We start from the raw sequence: 15,390 nt of genomic DNA on the forward strand, positions 1-15,390 counted from the left end.
TGCTTTGTAAAAATCCAAGAACAGGATGTACCCTCTCTCTTGGATTAATTCACTGTATTCAAGGAGATCCAAAACCAGCCTAATATTGTTATGAATTAGTCTTCCTTTCAAAAAACCTGATTGTGTTTCACTGATAATGTTTGAGATGCCTTTCTTTAGCCTCTCAGCTACAGCTCCAGACAGGATCTTATAGTCAGTGTTTAGTAAGGTGATGGGTCTTAAATTGTCTAAAATTCTTTTATCCTTACCCGATTTAGGGATCAGGGTTATCAGCCCTTGTTTCATGCTCGGCATCACTTCTTTTTTCTCTATCGATTCCTTTAATGCATCAAACAATAAAGTTCTTAGGTCCTTCCAGAAGAATTGATAAAAATTAGTAGTGAGTCCATCTGTCCCTGGGGACTTGTTTAATGCCATTTTCATGACCACCAAATCCAGTTCCTCAATTTTAAGCTCTGAATCACACAGATCTTTGAACGGCTTGTCAATACATGGGATGAGATTATGAATCTTATCAAAGAAACTATCAGAATCAGCTGCTGAATATTCTGAGGAGTACAATTTGGAATAAAAAGTGAAGACTTCTTTTCCAATCTTTCTGAAATCTTTACATTCAGTCCCATTTATCAACAAGCTTGAGATTAGATTTCTCTGCTGTCTGCACTTTTCCAGCTTACTAAAATATGATGAGTTCTTTTCACCTGCCTCAATCCACTTGGCTCTCGATCTTATAAAGGCACCGTGGGCTTTCTCTAGGTAAAGATCGTCTAATTTAGTTTGTAACTCCATCAATTTATTCTTCTCTTGCACGTTTAGTTTTTCTTTACTACAGCACTGAGTTATTTCACGAAGTAAATTACTTTCATATTCCCGTTTTTCCCTGTTCAGTTCTTTGCAGAATTTTATAGTGAATTCTCTGATTTTGAATTTAATAAGTTCCCATTTCTGTATATTACCCACTACTGAGTCATCATTTTTTATATCTGTAATTTTATGTCTAATTTTATCACAATACTTGTCCTTATTTAAAAGGCTGGCATTAAATTTCCAATATCCCCTGCTACTACGTTTCATCCTTGTTGGTTCTAAGACAAGATCAATGAAACAGTGATCAGATAGGGGTGCTTTGGAGATTTTAGATGGTGAAGTACACCTCAAAATGTCATCGCTCACTAACCAATAATCAATTCTTGACCTGCTTTCTCCATTAGGTTTAAACCATGAATAATTCTTAACTCCAGGATTCAAACTTCTCCAAATGTCTGTAAAATTATTATCACTAGAAAAGTTCTCAATAATGTTATTCTGTTGCCTCCTTCCTAAGCGAGGAGGCCATCTGTCCATCCATTCATCTGAGGTCATGTTCCAGTCTCCTCCTACTAGGATGTAATCTGTGGGGTACATAACTTTAAACTCTGAAATAACATTTGTTAGATTTTCCAATAGACGTTTATTTTGACCTTCGTTATTATGTCCATAAAGATTTGTAACAATTAGAAATATACCTTCGCTCTTCAAGCTGCAGTTGACCAATGACCCTCACTATCAGCTTTATATGTTATAATCTCCCCTGGGAACTTATTAAAACAAATCGCCACACCTCCAGATCTGTTAGATCCACGACTGAAAAGAATCTTGTCTCCCCACTGATTAGCCCAAAAGGTAACATCGGCATCCACAGAGTGAGTCTCTTGTAAAAACAGACAGTGACATTTTTGCCCCTTGCAAAATAAAAAAAGTGCCTTTCTCTTAACAATTTCCTTCAAACCCCGAACGTTTAATGAACCAAAAGAAATTTTTGAGTGAACCATAATAAGAATATGCTAAGAAAATAACTTTTTTTTTAAAAAGAAAAGAAAAATATATAAACATGAGTTTAAATTGTAACACTTGTCACCAACTCAGTGACTAATAACCTTTAACTTTAAGTAGAACTCTTTTGTCCCATTAATAATATTCCACTGTATACAGTCTTACATCAAGTCTTTCATTCAACGTCGATGATCCTCCGTCCTTCGATGTATCCATGAGGACCCCGGAAAAAGGCCCGTTTCCCAGCCCGTCTGGCTTGTTCAATTTGCGGCCACAGCCGCCTCCTCTCTTCCCAGTCCTCCCGCGGCAGTACCTCAGCGAAGTGGAAACCGCCGTTCTTACAGACAGCCGAATCTTTGGTGCGACGCCAAATCTCCTCTTTCACGTGTCTCAGAGCAAACAGAATGATGATATGTCGGACCTTGTTCTCAATCTTCTTCCCAACTCTATGCACCACATCCACAGATTCTTCAAGCTTTGATATCATATCAGGTGCGATCTTGCCAAGAATTCCAATAACCAGCGATCTGACACCTTCATCTCTTTTCTCTTCTAATCCTTTAATCCGGAGGCACCACCTCATTTTGTACCTTTCTTGCTCTCACACTCTCTCCTTGAGATCGTAGTTATCTTTGGTCAACTGCTCGTTTCGTCTCTCCAACTCTTTAACCTTTTGTTTACATTCTTTCACCTCCTCCGAGTTGAACTGAACCGCTTTGGCTAGGCTGGCTAGCATCGTACTAGCTTGCTTGCATTGCACACTCAGGTCAGCTAGCTGCTCGTCCACTCTTTTTTCAAGGTTTAGAATCGCTTTCAATATAGTAGCATTGGAGACTTCGTCACTTTCACTTATCTCTGCTGACTTAGCTTTCTTTTCTGCAGGCTTCTTACAAGGTGTAGATGGAACCGAATCGTTGCCCCGTTCCCTTTTGCTCATCACTGCTACGTCCATTGCTACGTAGTCATAGGGTTGCCAACCGTCCCTTAAAAAACGGAATCGTTTTTTTTGTAGAAACAAAAGTACACGTCCCGTATTGAGCTAATAAGGGACGCACTTTGTCCCGTAATACAGTGAGAATCAAAAGTAGTCTATAAATGTTTATGGAATTAACGCTTTGTTGGAAAACATAATTCCCAGCCCCTCTCCTGCTTTGTGACCAATGAGCTGACAGCACACTTATGACAATTCGAGTATGACAATTCAGATAACCGCTCATCTCATTGGTCGAGGAAAGGTCGCTTGCGGAGAAAATACCGGAAGACAACAGATGACCACAACAAGAAGCATGGCCAACAGGGAAACAAACGCCGACACTGCGGTGCAAGTCTCGGACGACAGTACACCTAAAGCTGGGCAGACACTGTGCGATTTTTTCAGTCACGTTATTCAGCTCCTGCTCAAACTGCACAATTGACTCGCAGTTGGTAGGTCACGATGCAGGTCTCACACTATACCGCCCGATGCTCTGATGCGACCTGAGTGCTCACACTGTGCCTCCATAACATGAAGGTTATAACAGAAAATCTGTCGCTCTCTCTGTCTTTCACTCACACAGACACACCACCACCATCAACTTTGTTAAATTGCTAATGAAAAACATTGATCAGGCAGCTGTGAATGAGCAGCAGTGTAAATCCAACTATTTTCACGGTTGTTGTGTCGTGATAATTTTGTGAGGCCACATCGAAATGGCTCGAATGAGCTTTCCAAAGTTCTACAAGTTGTGCCTCCATCGCTTGTGTCCACATCACAGCCGTGCTGCTCCGTCTTTTTCACCAACGTTTACGTGTTTGCGCGTGAGCAGTGTGAGCGGCTGTGGTGACACGCTCACGAGCGATTGATGATCGGGAGCTGGTCGTGAGGTGTTAATCGCTTCTCGTTACCCCACGTATACTACACGATGCACGATGAAGGCCAAAATCGGGCCGATCGCCAAATCGGTCGCACGACTCAAAAATTGTCTCAAAATGGGCCAAAAATCGCACAGTGTGAGCCCAGCATTAGAGCAGCAATGTTTGTTCCCTCAGAGAAATAAAAAAAAAAGGCTGCAAAAGTACAGGGAGGAATGGGAAAAGGAAAACACCTGGCTGGAAAAGTGCACGATAACACATATAAAGCGCACTGCACTGTGTGCCGGCGCACTTTTTCCATAGGCATGCTTCTAATGGTGGGCACATGAAGAACATGAGGGGCGTGAAAGCTCGGGGAACCCTAAACCAATTTGTTGTCCACCAGGCCACGGCAGAAGCAGATATGGTATGTAAACACTGGTGTGTTTGTTTTTAAACCCTCTGGTTAAGGTTAATATGGGCATGTGCAGTGAATATCAGCGCTATGTGGCCAGAAGTGTGATAATATAATTTATTTTGTGTAATAAACAACTGCAAGGATAGATGATTACAACAAATAGATGACTAATACATAAAAGTAATACATAGATGAATAATGATGATTAGTTATGATGCGTAATCATGGGAACAAGCGGGTTTACAAACAGGAGCAGCTGGTTAGCATTAGAAAAGCTGAAATAATACCTCAGCTGAAGCAAATTGTACTAAATGCACTATATGTGCACTGTTACAAGAATATTTTTCTTTCTATTGTTTTCTATTAATTTATATAATTTTAAGTTAAGCAGGACAGAGTTCTTTTAAAGAAAGATTTACTTATATTCTCAAAAGTTAAGCATGACAGGCTTCTGTTTAAGAAAGAAACCTGTTTTACTGTGTTAATGTTGTCATTTTGAGCTAAAAATAAATGGCTAAATGATCATTTGTGTCCCATATGGTCATGTCACAAAGAACATGCATCTGCTTAAATCAAATTCAAGTCAAATGGTTAAAAAATAATTTCACACACAAAAAAAGAGCTAAAAAATTCACCACACTGGGAAGGGTGAAGACAACTAGGTTGCCCGGCCCTGGCCACGAGGTGTCCCTTATTTATTTTTCAGGGAGATGGCAACCCTACGTAGTCATGATCCGTTCCTTCTCTGCTGTCTTCCTTTCCATCACATGGCGATGTTGTTTCTTGTTTTTTGAGGTCGAGTTTGAATTTAGCAGGTTTAACTATACTTGGGGCAGTCATTTTACTACTTTCGAGTGGAAACAATAACGAACACAAAGTAAATTCTGGGACAAGTTCAACGAGCTCCTAATTCGTGCGACTGCTCAACTCGCCATCTTGCGCCACCGTCTCACTACTAGATGAACTTGTGACACACATCTGCAGCAGAGGCTGAGTGGCTGCTCTCACACCTGGAGCATCCAAATCGACCCACAAACACGCTGAAAGATGCAATGCCATCAATGTGGATTGTCAAGACTGAGAGACCTCTTCCCTCTGACCCCTCCCCAAACCCTCAAACCCTCCTACCCACCTCGACATACAAACTCTGTGTGGCTTGACGTGTTCTGTTGATGTTTACATGATCGAAATAACTTGAACACAAACACAAACAAAGAGGAAGACCGCACCGGAAGGAAACAACTACAAGTCCCAGCATCCTCTGTGTTTAGGGCGCAGCAGTGAAAGTGAAAGTATTGAGCCTCCGTTCAGAGCAGCAGGAGGAGGAAGGTGGAGCTGAGGCAGGTGAGTGTTTACATGAATATGTTTCTTCTTATGACATAAAATAATTCCACGCTGTTCGTGTCTGTGGGTGAAATGTGAGGCCGGTCGGCTCCTCTGAGCGCTGGTTTCCTGTAAGTAGAGAGGAAGTGAGTTTAGCTGAGCCTCCGTTTAGTGTGAGAGAGCAGGAGGAGAGTGAGAGCTGTGCTGAGGCAGGGTGAGTGTTAACACCGCTCTGACATTACTGTGTCTCTGTGGCGGGAACAACAGGCTCCGTCAGTGGAGGCAAAAATAATCAGACTTTGGTTTTTCAAAGGAAACAACTTTATGTCGGAAGTTCCCGCACGCTCATTGGATAACGATGTGTCAATCTCGAGCTATTAGCCAATGAGCGTGCGGATTCACAGAAAGACCCGCCTTTATCACAGGACTTTAAAAACTACAATGGCGACAGAAACTCCGTGAGTGGAGTTCAGGGTGACGTTATGAAACTGTGAGGTTTGAGCCACTTCCCGTTGATCGTGAAACTGATGGTTTCTGGTGTTTGGGTCTGTTTTTCTGTATTCATGCAGATAAAGTGTAAACTCAGATGAATTATACCATCAAATGTTAAAGGAAAATATCAGGATGAGTGTCTGTGAGCTGAGAAGGACGTGAAGCGAGCAGTTTATCCCAGAGCTGAAGCTGCTCTGTGTGCAGAGATGAGCTCAGATTCCTGCTGTGATTGATCAACAGTCACAGAAATGTAGACTTGTAGTTATTACTGCAGTATGGTCACAGCAGATACTGATAAACATGTATTATGAGGATGGATGATCAAGTTTCTCACTCTCTCCTTTAAATCTCAGTTTTTTCTTCTTCACAGTTTATCTGTTAATTTATTAATGAATAACACTGAAAGAGTTTCTGTTATATTTCCCCTTGAACATCAGCTTATTAGGGCGGCATTAGGAAATAGCCCCCCTCCAAAGAATGAATAAATGAATGATGATAATAATAAAATGATTCAAAAGCAGAGCTCAGAGTGGTAGAATGGTCAAACATGGATCCACGGGTGGTTCAACTGCATTTGGTGACGTGACCAAAGCAAATCTTTCAAATAATCCCACCATCAACGGGATGTTGTCTCCTTTACTACGGTTACTTTACTTGGTCGCCGTGTGAATTTCTTTGAAATGAACCAAATTCTTTTATTTGTTGGTTGTTGCATATTTAACCTCTACAGTCAGGAAAGGAGGAGATGAGGCCTCAACAATGTTGGGTTGTAGCTGTGCTTCAGGTTAGAGTGAGTGTCCATGGAATAAATGTAAGTCAGTGAACTGGAAACATGACTGTGTTCAAACTTTGTTTCCTTTTTATAATGAGTCTAATCAAAGGTGGACAGAAGTATCTCCACTTTGACTTTTCTGTGTCACCATCAGAGCTTCTGCACAGTGTTTCTGGGGCAGATAACATTGCAGCATTATGGAGACATTATGGAGACAAAAAGAAAAGCGTCTGGACTTCTTTAAGTTAAACTTTAAAGAAATCCAGACGCTTTTCTTGGACTGTTGGTTTCAGTGTTTAGTCTCATTCACACACTCCCTCAGACTCTTCACACACACTGATTTGCTGACATAAACACACTCCTGTGTGCTTCACACACACACTGAGGACCATCTACAGACTGTGAGCTCCGTCTTCTTTGTCTTTGGAGCCGAACTCTGACAAAGTTAGGAACAAAACTTTCTCCAGCGTGTGAACTTTCCTCCTAGACTCAGTCTGAGCAGTCAGACCACATATTTCTAAAGCAGCACATGAAGGTGTGGCTCACACACACACAGGTGAAGGAAACAGCTGCAGTATTAAAAACTGCTTCACTGTCTACAAATATATGAACTGAATGTTTCTTTCAGGCTGTAAAAACCTTATTTATCCTCCATTACAGTCCTGCATTCAGAGCATTACTTCTGTTATATTAGTACATGTATTTTATTCTGATGAACACATGAAACTCTGAGCTGGATTGAATCCATTGAATCAGAGTCCAGGACTCAGACTAAACACACTGAATGTGTCCTGAGCTCGGCCGCTGTTCCACAGTAACTGCTGTCAGAGTCACTGTTACTGAGTTAGCTTAGCTAGCAGAGCAGCTAGCAGTTAGAGTATGAACTCTGTAAGCAGTCAGCTCGGTCCTGGACATGGTTACTGACATAAAGCTGCTCTCTGCAGCCATGTTTGACCTGCTGCTTTGTAGGACTACAGTAATGGAGGATTTGGAGGCTGAACTGGGCTCTGTGACACTTTTTGTAGTGAACTGATGAAAGCTGCGTCTCAGATGGATGTTAGTCCAACACATCAGACACGACCTCTGCAGCTCTCAGTTGATGTGCACATGAATGATTTGTGTTTCCTCTGCAGGTGAAGGTAGAAAGTGTGTGTGAGCTGATGTGAATTGAGCAGCATGGATCAGTGTGAGGACAGAGAGGAGGGAGTCCCTCCCTCTAAAAGCACTCTGTGTGGGGAACATGAGAGCCAGACCAAAGCTCAGAGGTGAGATGACCATCTCTAACTGTCCATGACTCTTCTCCATGTCACAGCTCAGCACTCACATCACTGCTCCATCATTATTCACACTCATACCTCTGTGTGTGTTGTTTTAAAGCCCAGAGCTGTGGGGCGTACCAGGCTCAGCTGGACATAACCCTGAAACTAATCCAGAGCCTGGACCTGAACCCAGCTGTGTTTCCTTAAAGAGCAACAGGTCGAAGGGTGTTAGTGTAAACTTTAACAAAAGACTGTTATGTGACAAAGAGTAAGTACATTATTTTTATGAGTTTCACATTGTTCATCATGTCTTTAATTTAATATTTCCAGTTTTTCCTTCCTGTCTCATGAAGCTGTGACATTTATTCTTTTTCTTTTAGGATCAATAAGAGGCCAGAATCTCCTGGACCTGAACCCAGCTGTGTTTCCTTAAAGAGCAACATGTCGAAGGATGCTTTTATAAACTTTAAAGGCTGTTCTTCTGCCTCTGAGAGGTAATGTGTGTCTAGATGTTGTTCCTGACTCTGTATTTTTGAATAAATCCTCATGTTTAATATCAGCTCAGCTCTTTTTCACACACATTTCTATGTTGGTATGTGAAGCGGTGTGTGTTGGAGTGTTTCCACAAACACAGCAGTCAGAGTGGAAAGAGTGGATGTTGTAGGAGGTGTTTGTGTAGTGAAGAGGCTGAGTGTCTGTAGGACTCCAGCTGCTCCAGCAGGTGTCTCCTTTGTGCTTTGCTTCAAACACAGTGTAGGGAGGAGCTTCCACTCAGGTGTTTCAGGTGTTGCTGGATGGAGGAGGACAAATAGTTTTTCCCTTCAGTGACACTTCAGCAGCTCAATGTTCTGGGAGATGTTTGTCTTTATGAAGGTTTATGGATTCTTGTTCTTACTTTGGTTAAACTGAGCAACACATTTTCCATCTAACATTTAAAGTAAATTTCCAGGTGAATAAAAGATCTGCAGCTGCAGCCTCTGTGATGTTCACAGTCTGAAAGTAACAAATTCAACCAGAGTTCAAACAAAGGCTTAATATACGTGTGTGTTTGATATAATGCCAACAAGTACAAACAGGTGTTCTTACAGGTCTTAATCACAGAGCTCTGATAAGTCTGGTGACTTTCACACTCAGCAATTTTGCTGCCTTTTATTTTATATTGGCCTTTTTAAAGCCCTTCAAAGTCTCCCACATTCATACAGAGCTTTTAACACCAAACTCCTTTACAGTCCTTCTCCTCTCACACACGATCACACGACTGATTTGTCTGCAGCAGCTGTGTTACTGCTAGTATTTTATTATGTGTGTAATCTCCTCATATTGTTCCTGTGGTTTAGTTTGACTTCCTTCTGCAAACTCAGCTGCTCTGTTGCTGATACACGTCTCCATGAATATGATTGATCAGATGCTGCCATGTTTCATGTGAGCGCTCAGCTGAAACCCTGGGTTGACTTATCGAGTTAATAACAAGCTTCACGTGACTGTGAATGCTAAAGTGAATCCAGATAAAGGAAAGAGACCCTGCTAATGTTGGACTCACTTCTTAGTGTAGATCCCAGGAGGAAGTTCAACATAGCCATTCTTTGTGCTAGCTCGACCAAACCTGAGACCACAGTGCAGGATAATGATCATCATCTGTCTCTGTCAAGGACATTTAAAATCCACAAATAACAAACATAATTATATTTGATCATTAAAAATATGTTTTCAATTAAAAAAGCATGAGCACACTGGTGGATTACAGAAACATGAAAACTGGTTAACAGTAAAGTTAATTTAGACGTAAACAAAGTGTCAAACATACTTAAGTAGAAGGACTGATGTTTGTGTTAAAATACCCTCTTAAAGCTGAAATAATGATTCAACTTCTTTACTCAAGTAAAGGTAAAAGAGTACAGGCTCTGAAATGTACTCACAGTATTAAAGTAAAAACGCCATCTTTGAAGGAAATTTCTGCCAGTTTTTGTGCAAAGTTCCCTGAATTTCTACCTCCAACATTAATATGAGAAAATTATCTGAACTTTTATTCTAATGAATTTAATCAGCTTGAACATTTTGTAGCACAAAAGTAGAAAAAACTCAAAGGGAATCAAAAATAGCTCCGTTTGCTGTTGCCTGCATTGTAGATGGGCGGCTTTGCCTCAACACCTAAACAGGAAAATGAGTTTAGTCAAGTATTAAAGTGGGATTGAAGAGGTGAGGAAACCAGAGATCAGGTGTTGTGGTGCAGCATTAAGATAAGATGGGGCCTGATTATTTAAGACCTTGTATGTGAGGAGCAGCCAATGAAGGGAAGCCAAAACAGGAGAAATCTGCTCTCTTTCTAGTCCCTGTCAGGACTCTTGCTGCAGCATTTTGGATCAGCTGAAGGCTTTTCACTGAGTTTTTAGGACATCCTGATAATAATGAATTACAGTCGTCCAGTCTGGAAGTAATAAATGCATGAACTAGTTTTTCAGCGTCACTCTTTTTAGCATTTTTTAACAACAAGGTTCTGTCTATTAGGGCTCTTGTCTCGCCGACTGCTGCCTCAGATCCGAGTCTTTCTCCTGTGTGCTCAGCTGTCTTAGAGCAGTTTGATCCCGTCTCCCTTAATGACTTGACTGCGGTAGTTCGTAACCTAAGATCATCACACTGCCCCTCTGATTGACTCCCCCCAACTACTCTTTCAAGGATTGTCAGGTTGGAGATTGGCCTATAATTAGCTAAGACAGCTGGGTCTAGGGATGCTTTTTAAGTAAAGGTTTAACTACAGCCAGCTAGGGATGGGTACCGTTTAGATTTGAAAACCTGTTAAATCAGAATCAGTTGCTGATGATGGCTTTTTTATTTTACATCAATCACGTATAATCTTAACTCAAAGTGAACATAGACTTGATTGAAGTAACTCAGATCAGCCAATTCAAAATGCTAATTCAATCAACTCTGAGTTCATGGCTAGACTCAGTTTGTTGGCCCTGCACCTTAAAACTATTCCCTGTTTGTCCCTCATGTTTTTTGGATATTGTTTTCACATCTTATGTCACGGCTAGCGGGGCGAGCCATGTTGAATTTAATAAAGGACCCAAGATGCAGACACTGCTGTGAAGTGAGTGAGCTTTATTGAAACGGTGAAGTGCAGTGGAGATGGCCTGTGCAGAAGCTAAGATAACCTCTACTGAAAAAACTACAAAACTAACCTGAAACCTGAAACGGAGACACGGGGAGACAACACAGACGAACCAGCAACAAGCAGGAGAAAACAAAGGGCTCATATACACAAAAGAGCCATCAGGGAATGAGAAAAGGGAGACACAGCAGGATTCATTGGACATAACCAGACAAGGGGAAGCAAAAGTAGACACACTAACATAGGACATGGCACTGTCAAAATAAAACAGGAAGTGAACACAGAGACACAATACTAACACAGTACAGAGGGAACACAGAAACCAAAACCTCAGAACTAGAAAATCTTAATCAGAATGAAATTGTAACAAAAGACAATAACAATCAAAACAAAACCACTGAGTCCACAGACTCGGGACATACATCGGCTCAAACTGTGGTCATAAATATTTTGTACTTGTAAATCTGACTGTGTAGTTGTGAACTGAGTTTTGTAACATTGTAAAACAAAATATCTGGAAAGTTCATGTTTTTGCGTTCATTGATTTGTGTGTGTAAAAATGTAATAAATGTAAGAAACATTAGAACTACTTTTGCTGACACAAAGTTTGGCGAGCACTGCAAGTTGTCCCTTTAAACCAGTCACTGATATAAAGAGAGCACCTTGTTCCAGGGCATCTGAGCATGCAGGGAAAGCTTTATGCAGGAGATGGTAAGAGCTGTTGGGACTAAAGAAACTGAGCAGAAAACTACAGACATCTGGAAACTGAGTTGTTAATTCTCAGTGGGATCAGCAGGACTAGCAAAGCTCCACCATGACAGTCATCTGATTGACTGAACCCATCCAAACATCACTTCATGGACCTTTAGCTTGTGTCTGTGTGTGGACAGACATAACATGAGCTAATTATACATTACTCCTCCACAGAGTGGACCAGCAGAGAGCAGAGGTTTCCACTGGTCAGTCTGCACAGCAACATCAAACACACCTGGACTCTGTGGTTATGGTTTGTAGTACTACGTTTACATTTGTTCTTTTCAGTCACCTCTATGCTGCACTTTGTGGACCAGAGGATTGTCAGTGTGTCCAACATAAATCAGAGTTTGGGCTCCATGATTTCAGTCAGATTGGGGTGACTGTAGCTCAGGAGGGGAGCAGGTCAGCTACTAGTTAGGTTTGTGAATCAAACCCTGGCTGGCAAATGTACTGGGTAACGTACTAAACCCAAGCTGCCCTCTGATGCATCCATCAGAGTGTGAAAGAAAGTATTTAAGCATAGAACAATGTGCTTGGTTGAATGAGGCATGTTGTATAAATGCTTTGTGTGCACAGAGTATCAAAGAGAGCTATATAAGAACCAGTCCATTTACCACTGGGTAATTCATATAGTCTTCTTTTCCAGCGGCTGGAGGACAACATCACCATGTTTGTGAAGAACGAGCTGAAGAAGATCCAGAAGCTTCTGAGTCCAGATCACCCAGAAACTTTAAAGAGCCAGATGGAGGATGAGGAGATGTTTGAAGGAGAGGATGAAGATGAAAGAAAGAGCTGCAGAGAAGCATTTCTGAAGATCACACTCCACTTCTTGAGGAGACTTAAGCAGCATGAGATGGCTGACCATCTGCAGAGCAGTAAGAGAATTTCTCTAAAGACTGAATATTGATCTTTCCTAATAGCTCAAGAAATGGACCAATAGACATTCATCCTTTCAGGGTACTGAAAGGCTATGATATTTATTATATAATATTTTTTTCTGAATTTCTTACCTTCAGAAATATTTGCTCCACTCTGTAAACGTGAACTTAAAGCCCAACTGAAGAAGAAGTTCCAGTGTGTGTTTGAGGGCATCGCTAAAGCAGGAAGCCCAACCCTCCTGAACCAGATCTACACAGAGCTCTACATCACAGAGGGAGGGACTGCAGAGGTCAATGAGGAACATGAGGTCAGACAGATTGAAACAGCATCCAGGAAACCAGACAGACCAGAAACAACAATCAGACAAGAAGACATCTTTAAAGCCTCACCAGGAAGAGACGAACCAATCAGAACAGTGCTGACAAAGGGAGTGGCTGGCATTGGGAAAACAGTCTTAACACAGAAATACAGCCTGGACTGGGCTGAAGACAAAGCCAACCAGGACATCCAGTTCATATTTCCATTCACTTTCAGAGAGCTGAATGTGCTGAAAGAGGAAAAGTTCAGCTTGGTGGAACTTGTTCATCACTTCTTTAATCAAACTAACGAATCAGGAATCTGCAGGCTTGAAGACTTCCAGGTTGTGTTCATACTTGATGGTTTGGATGAGTGTCGACTTAATTTGGACTTCAACAAAACTAAAATCCTGACTGAAACAAGAAAGTCCACCTCATTGGATGAGCTGCTGACAAACCTCATCAGAGGGAACCTGCTCCCTTCTGCTCGCCTTTGGATAACAACACGACCTGCAGCAGCCAATCAGATCCCTCCTCAGTGTGTCGACATGGTGACAGAGGTCAGAGGGTTCACTGACCCACAGAAGGAGGAGTACTTCAGGAAGAGATTCAGAGATGAGGAGCAGGCCAGCAGGATCATCTCCCACATCAAGAAAGCTCGAAGCCTCCACATCATGTGTCACATCCCAGTCTTCTGCTGGATCACTGCTACAGTTCTGGAGGATGTGCTGGAAACCAGAGAGGGAGCAGAGCTGCCCAACACCCTGACTGAGATGTACATCCACTTCCTGGTGGTTCAGGCCAAAGTGAAGAGGATCAAATATGATGGAGGAGCTGAGACAGATCCACACTGGAGTCCAGAGAGCAGGAAGATGATTGAGTCACTGGGAAAACTGGCTTTTGATCAGCTGCAGAAAGGAAACCTGATCTTCTATGAACCAGACCTGACAGAGTGTGGCATCGATATCAGAGCAGCCTCAGTGTACTCAGGAGTGTTCACACAGATCTTTAAAGAGGAGAAACAACTGTACCAGAACAAGGTGTTCTGCTTTGTTCATCTCAGTGTTCAGGAGTTTCTGGCTGCTCTTCATGTCCACCTGACCTTCATCAACTCTGGACTCAATCTGCTGGAAAAACAACAAACAAGCTCTCAGACAGAGAAATACTTCTACCAGTGTGCTGTGGACAAGGCCTTACAGAGCCCCAATGGACACCTGGACTTGTTCCTTCGTTTTCTCTTGGGTCTGAAGACTAATCAAACTCGTTTGCAAGGCCTCATGACACAAACAGGAAGTAGCTCAAAGAGCAATCAAGAAGCAGTTCAGTACATCAAGGAGAAGCTCAGTGAGAATCTGTCTGCAGAGAAAAGCATCAATCTGTTTCACTGTCTGAATGAACTGAATGATCGTTCTCTACTGGAGGAGATCCAACAGTCCCTGAGATCAGGAAGTCTCTCCACAGATAAACTGTCTCCTGCTCAGTGGTCAGCTCTGGTCTTCATCTTACTGTCATCAGAAAAAGATCTGGATGTGTTTGACCTGAATAAATACTTTGCTTCAGAGGAGGCTCTTCTGAGGCTGCTGCCAGTGGTCAAAGTCTCTAAAAAAGCTCTGTAAGTTATAAAGTTTTTATTATTTAATTTGGTTGGTATGTTATGGAAAAACACACTGCATCAACTTCTGTTTTGTTTTTGTCAAAATCACTGTAATATAATCACTGTACCTTTATATACACGTGACTTGTATTAATGCTGCTGCCCTCTTGTGGCTAAAGTGTAATTATGTTATTGTTATTAGGGAGGATTTGAGAGTAACATGCCAAGTGAGTCAGCACCTTCGCTTTAGCTTAAAAATCCAAATTCTTATGTCATCAGTTATAGTTGCATGTATTCATTATCATAACTTAACCTTTAATATTGATGTCTTAAAATTATTTTGAGTAAACTAATGTTAAGGTTCAAATATTGGGGAAGGAGAGTACAAACAACCATGGTCCAGAACTTGGTCAAACGATTTTAATGAAATACACGCGTGGGAAGACCAGCTCCGTTCGCAGACCGGGCTGATCTCCGACTTAATCAAAGCATAAACAGATATTTTATACCATCAGGGCTTGAATTTAATGACGCCCCCTCATACGTCACAAACAGAATATATGCATACGTCAAATCAAAACCACAATGACTTTTAACACAGTTTAAAAGAACATTATCTCCTATCTTCATGGCAGGTACTTCCTGTCACTGCCGGATGCTCGCTTATCATCGTGACACATCAGCAGCAGTTCTGCGACAAACTGCTCTTTTGCAACCCCGAGCAAAACATGATTAAACTTCCACCTATAAATGATTCTCTTTAACTAAGTGTGTGCCTCGTCCTTAAAGGCTCCTCAAAATAACCTGCACTTAGACTCTGCTTTTGGTTTCAGTTCTGCAAAAGACACAC

At 41.7% G+C, this 15,390-nt stretch overlaps 2 protein-coding genes across 2 annotated transcripts in view; both read left to right on the forward strand.

Annotated features, from left to right (window-relative positions):
- The window catches only part of LOC143416814 (protein NLRC3-like), a 233,180-nt gene that overhangs the window by 200,409 nt on the left and 17,381 nt on the right, over positions 1-15,390 (forward strand). The window lies entirely within an intron of this gene.
- On the forward strand, positions 12,374-14,562 carry LOC112432492 (protein NLRC3-like). Its single transcript, XM_024801035.2, has 2 exons — positions 12,374-12,646; positions 12,788-14,562. Exons 1-2 carry the CDS (start codon positions 12,439-12,441, stop codon positions 14,560-14,562), a joined length of 1,983 nt encoding a protein of 660 aa, XP_024656803.2. The 5' UTR covers positions 12,374-12,438.

This window comes from Maylandia zebra, linkage group LG3 (genome assembly GCF_041146795.1).
Source record: "Maylandia zebra isolate NMK-2024a linkage group LG3, Mzebra_GT3a, whole genome shotgun sequence".
NCBI classification, from domain to species: Eukaryota; Metazoa; Chordata; class Actinopteri; order Cichliformes; family Cichlidae; genus Maylandia; species Maylandia zebra.

What these genes read in the sequence shown, in the direction of transcription:
- LOC112432492 (XM_024801035.2), top strand. Translation starts at nt 12,439, where the DNA reads ATGTTTGTGAAGAACGAGCTGAAGAAGATCCAGAAGCTTCTGAGTCCA. An exon ending in GGCTGACCATCTGCAGAGCA is followed by an intron (nt 12,647 to 12,787) that starts GTAAGAGAATTT and finishes TCTTACCTTCAG; the next exon opens with AAATATTTGCTCCACTCTGT.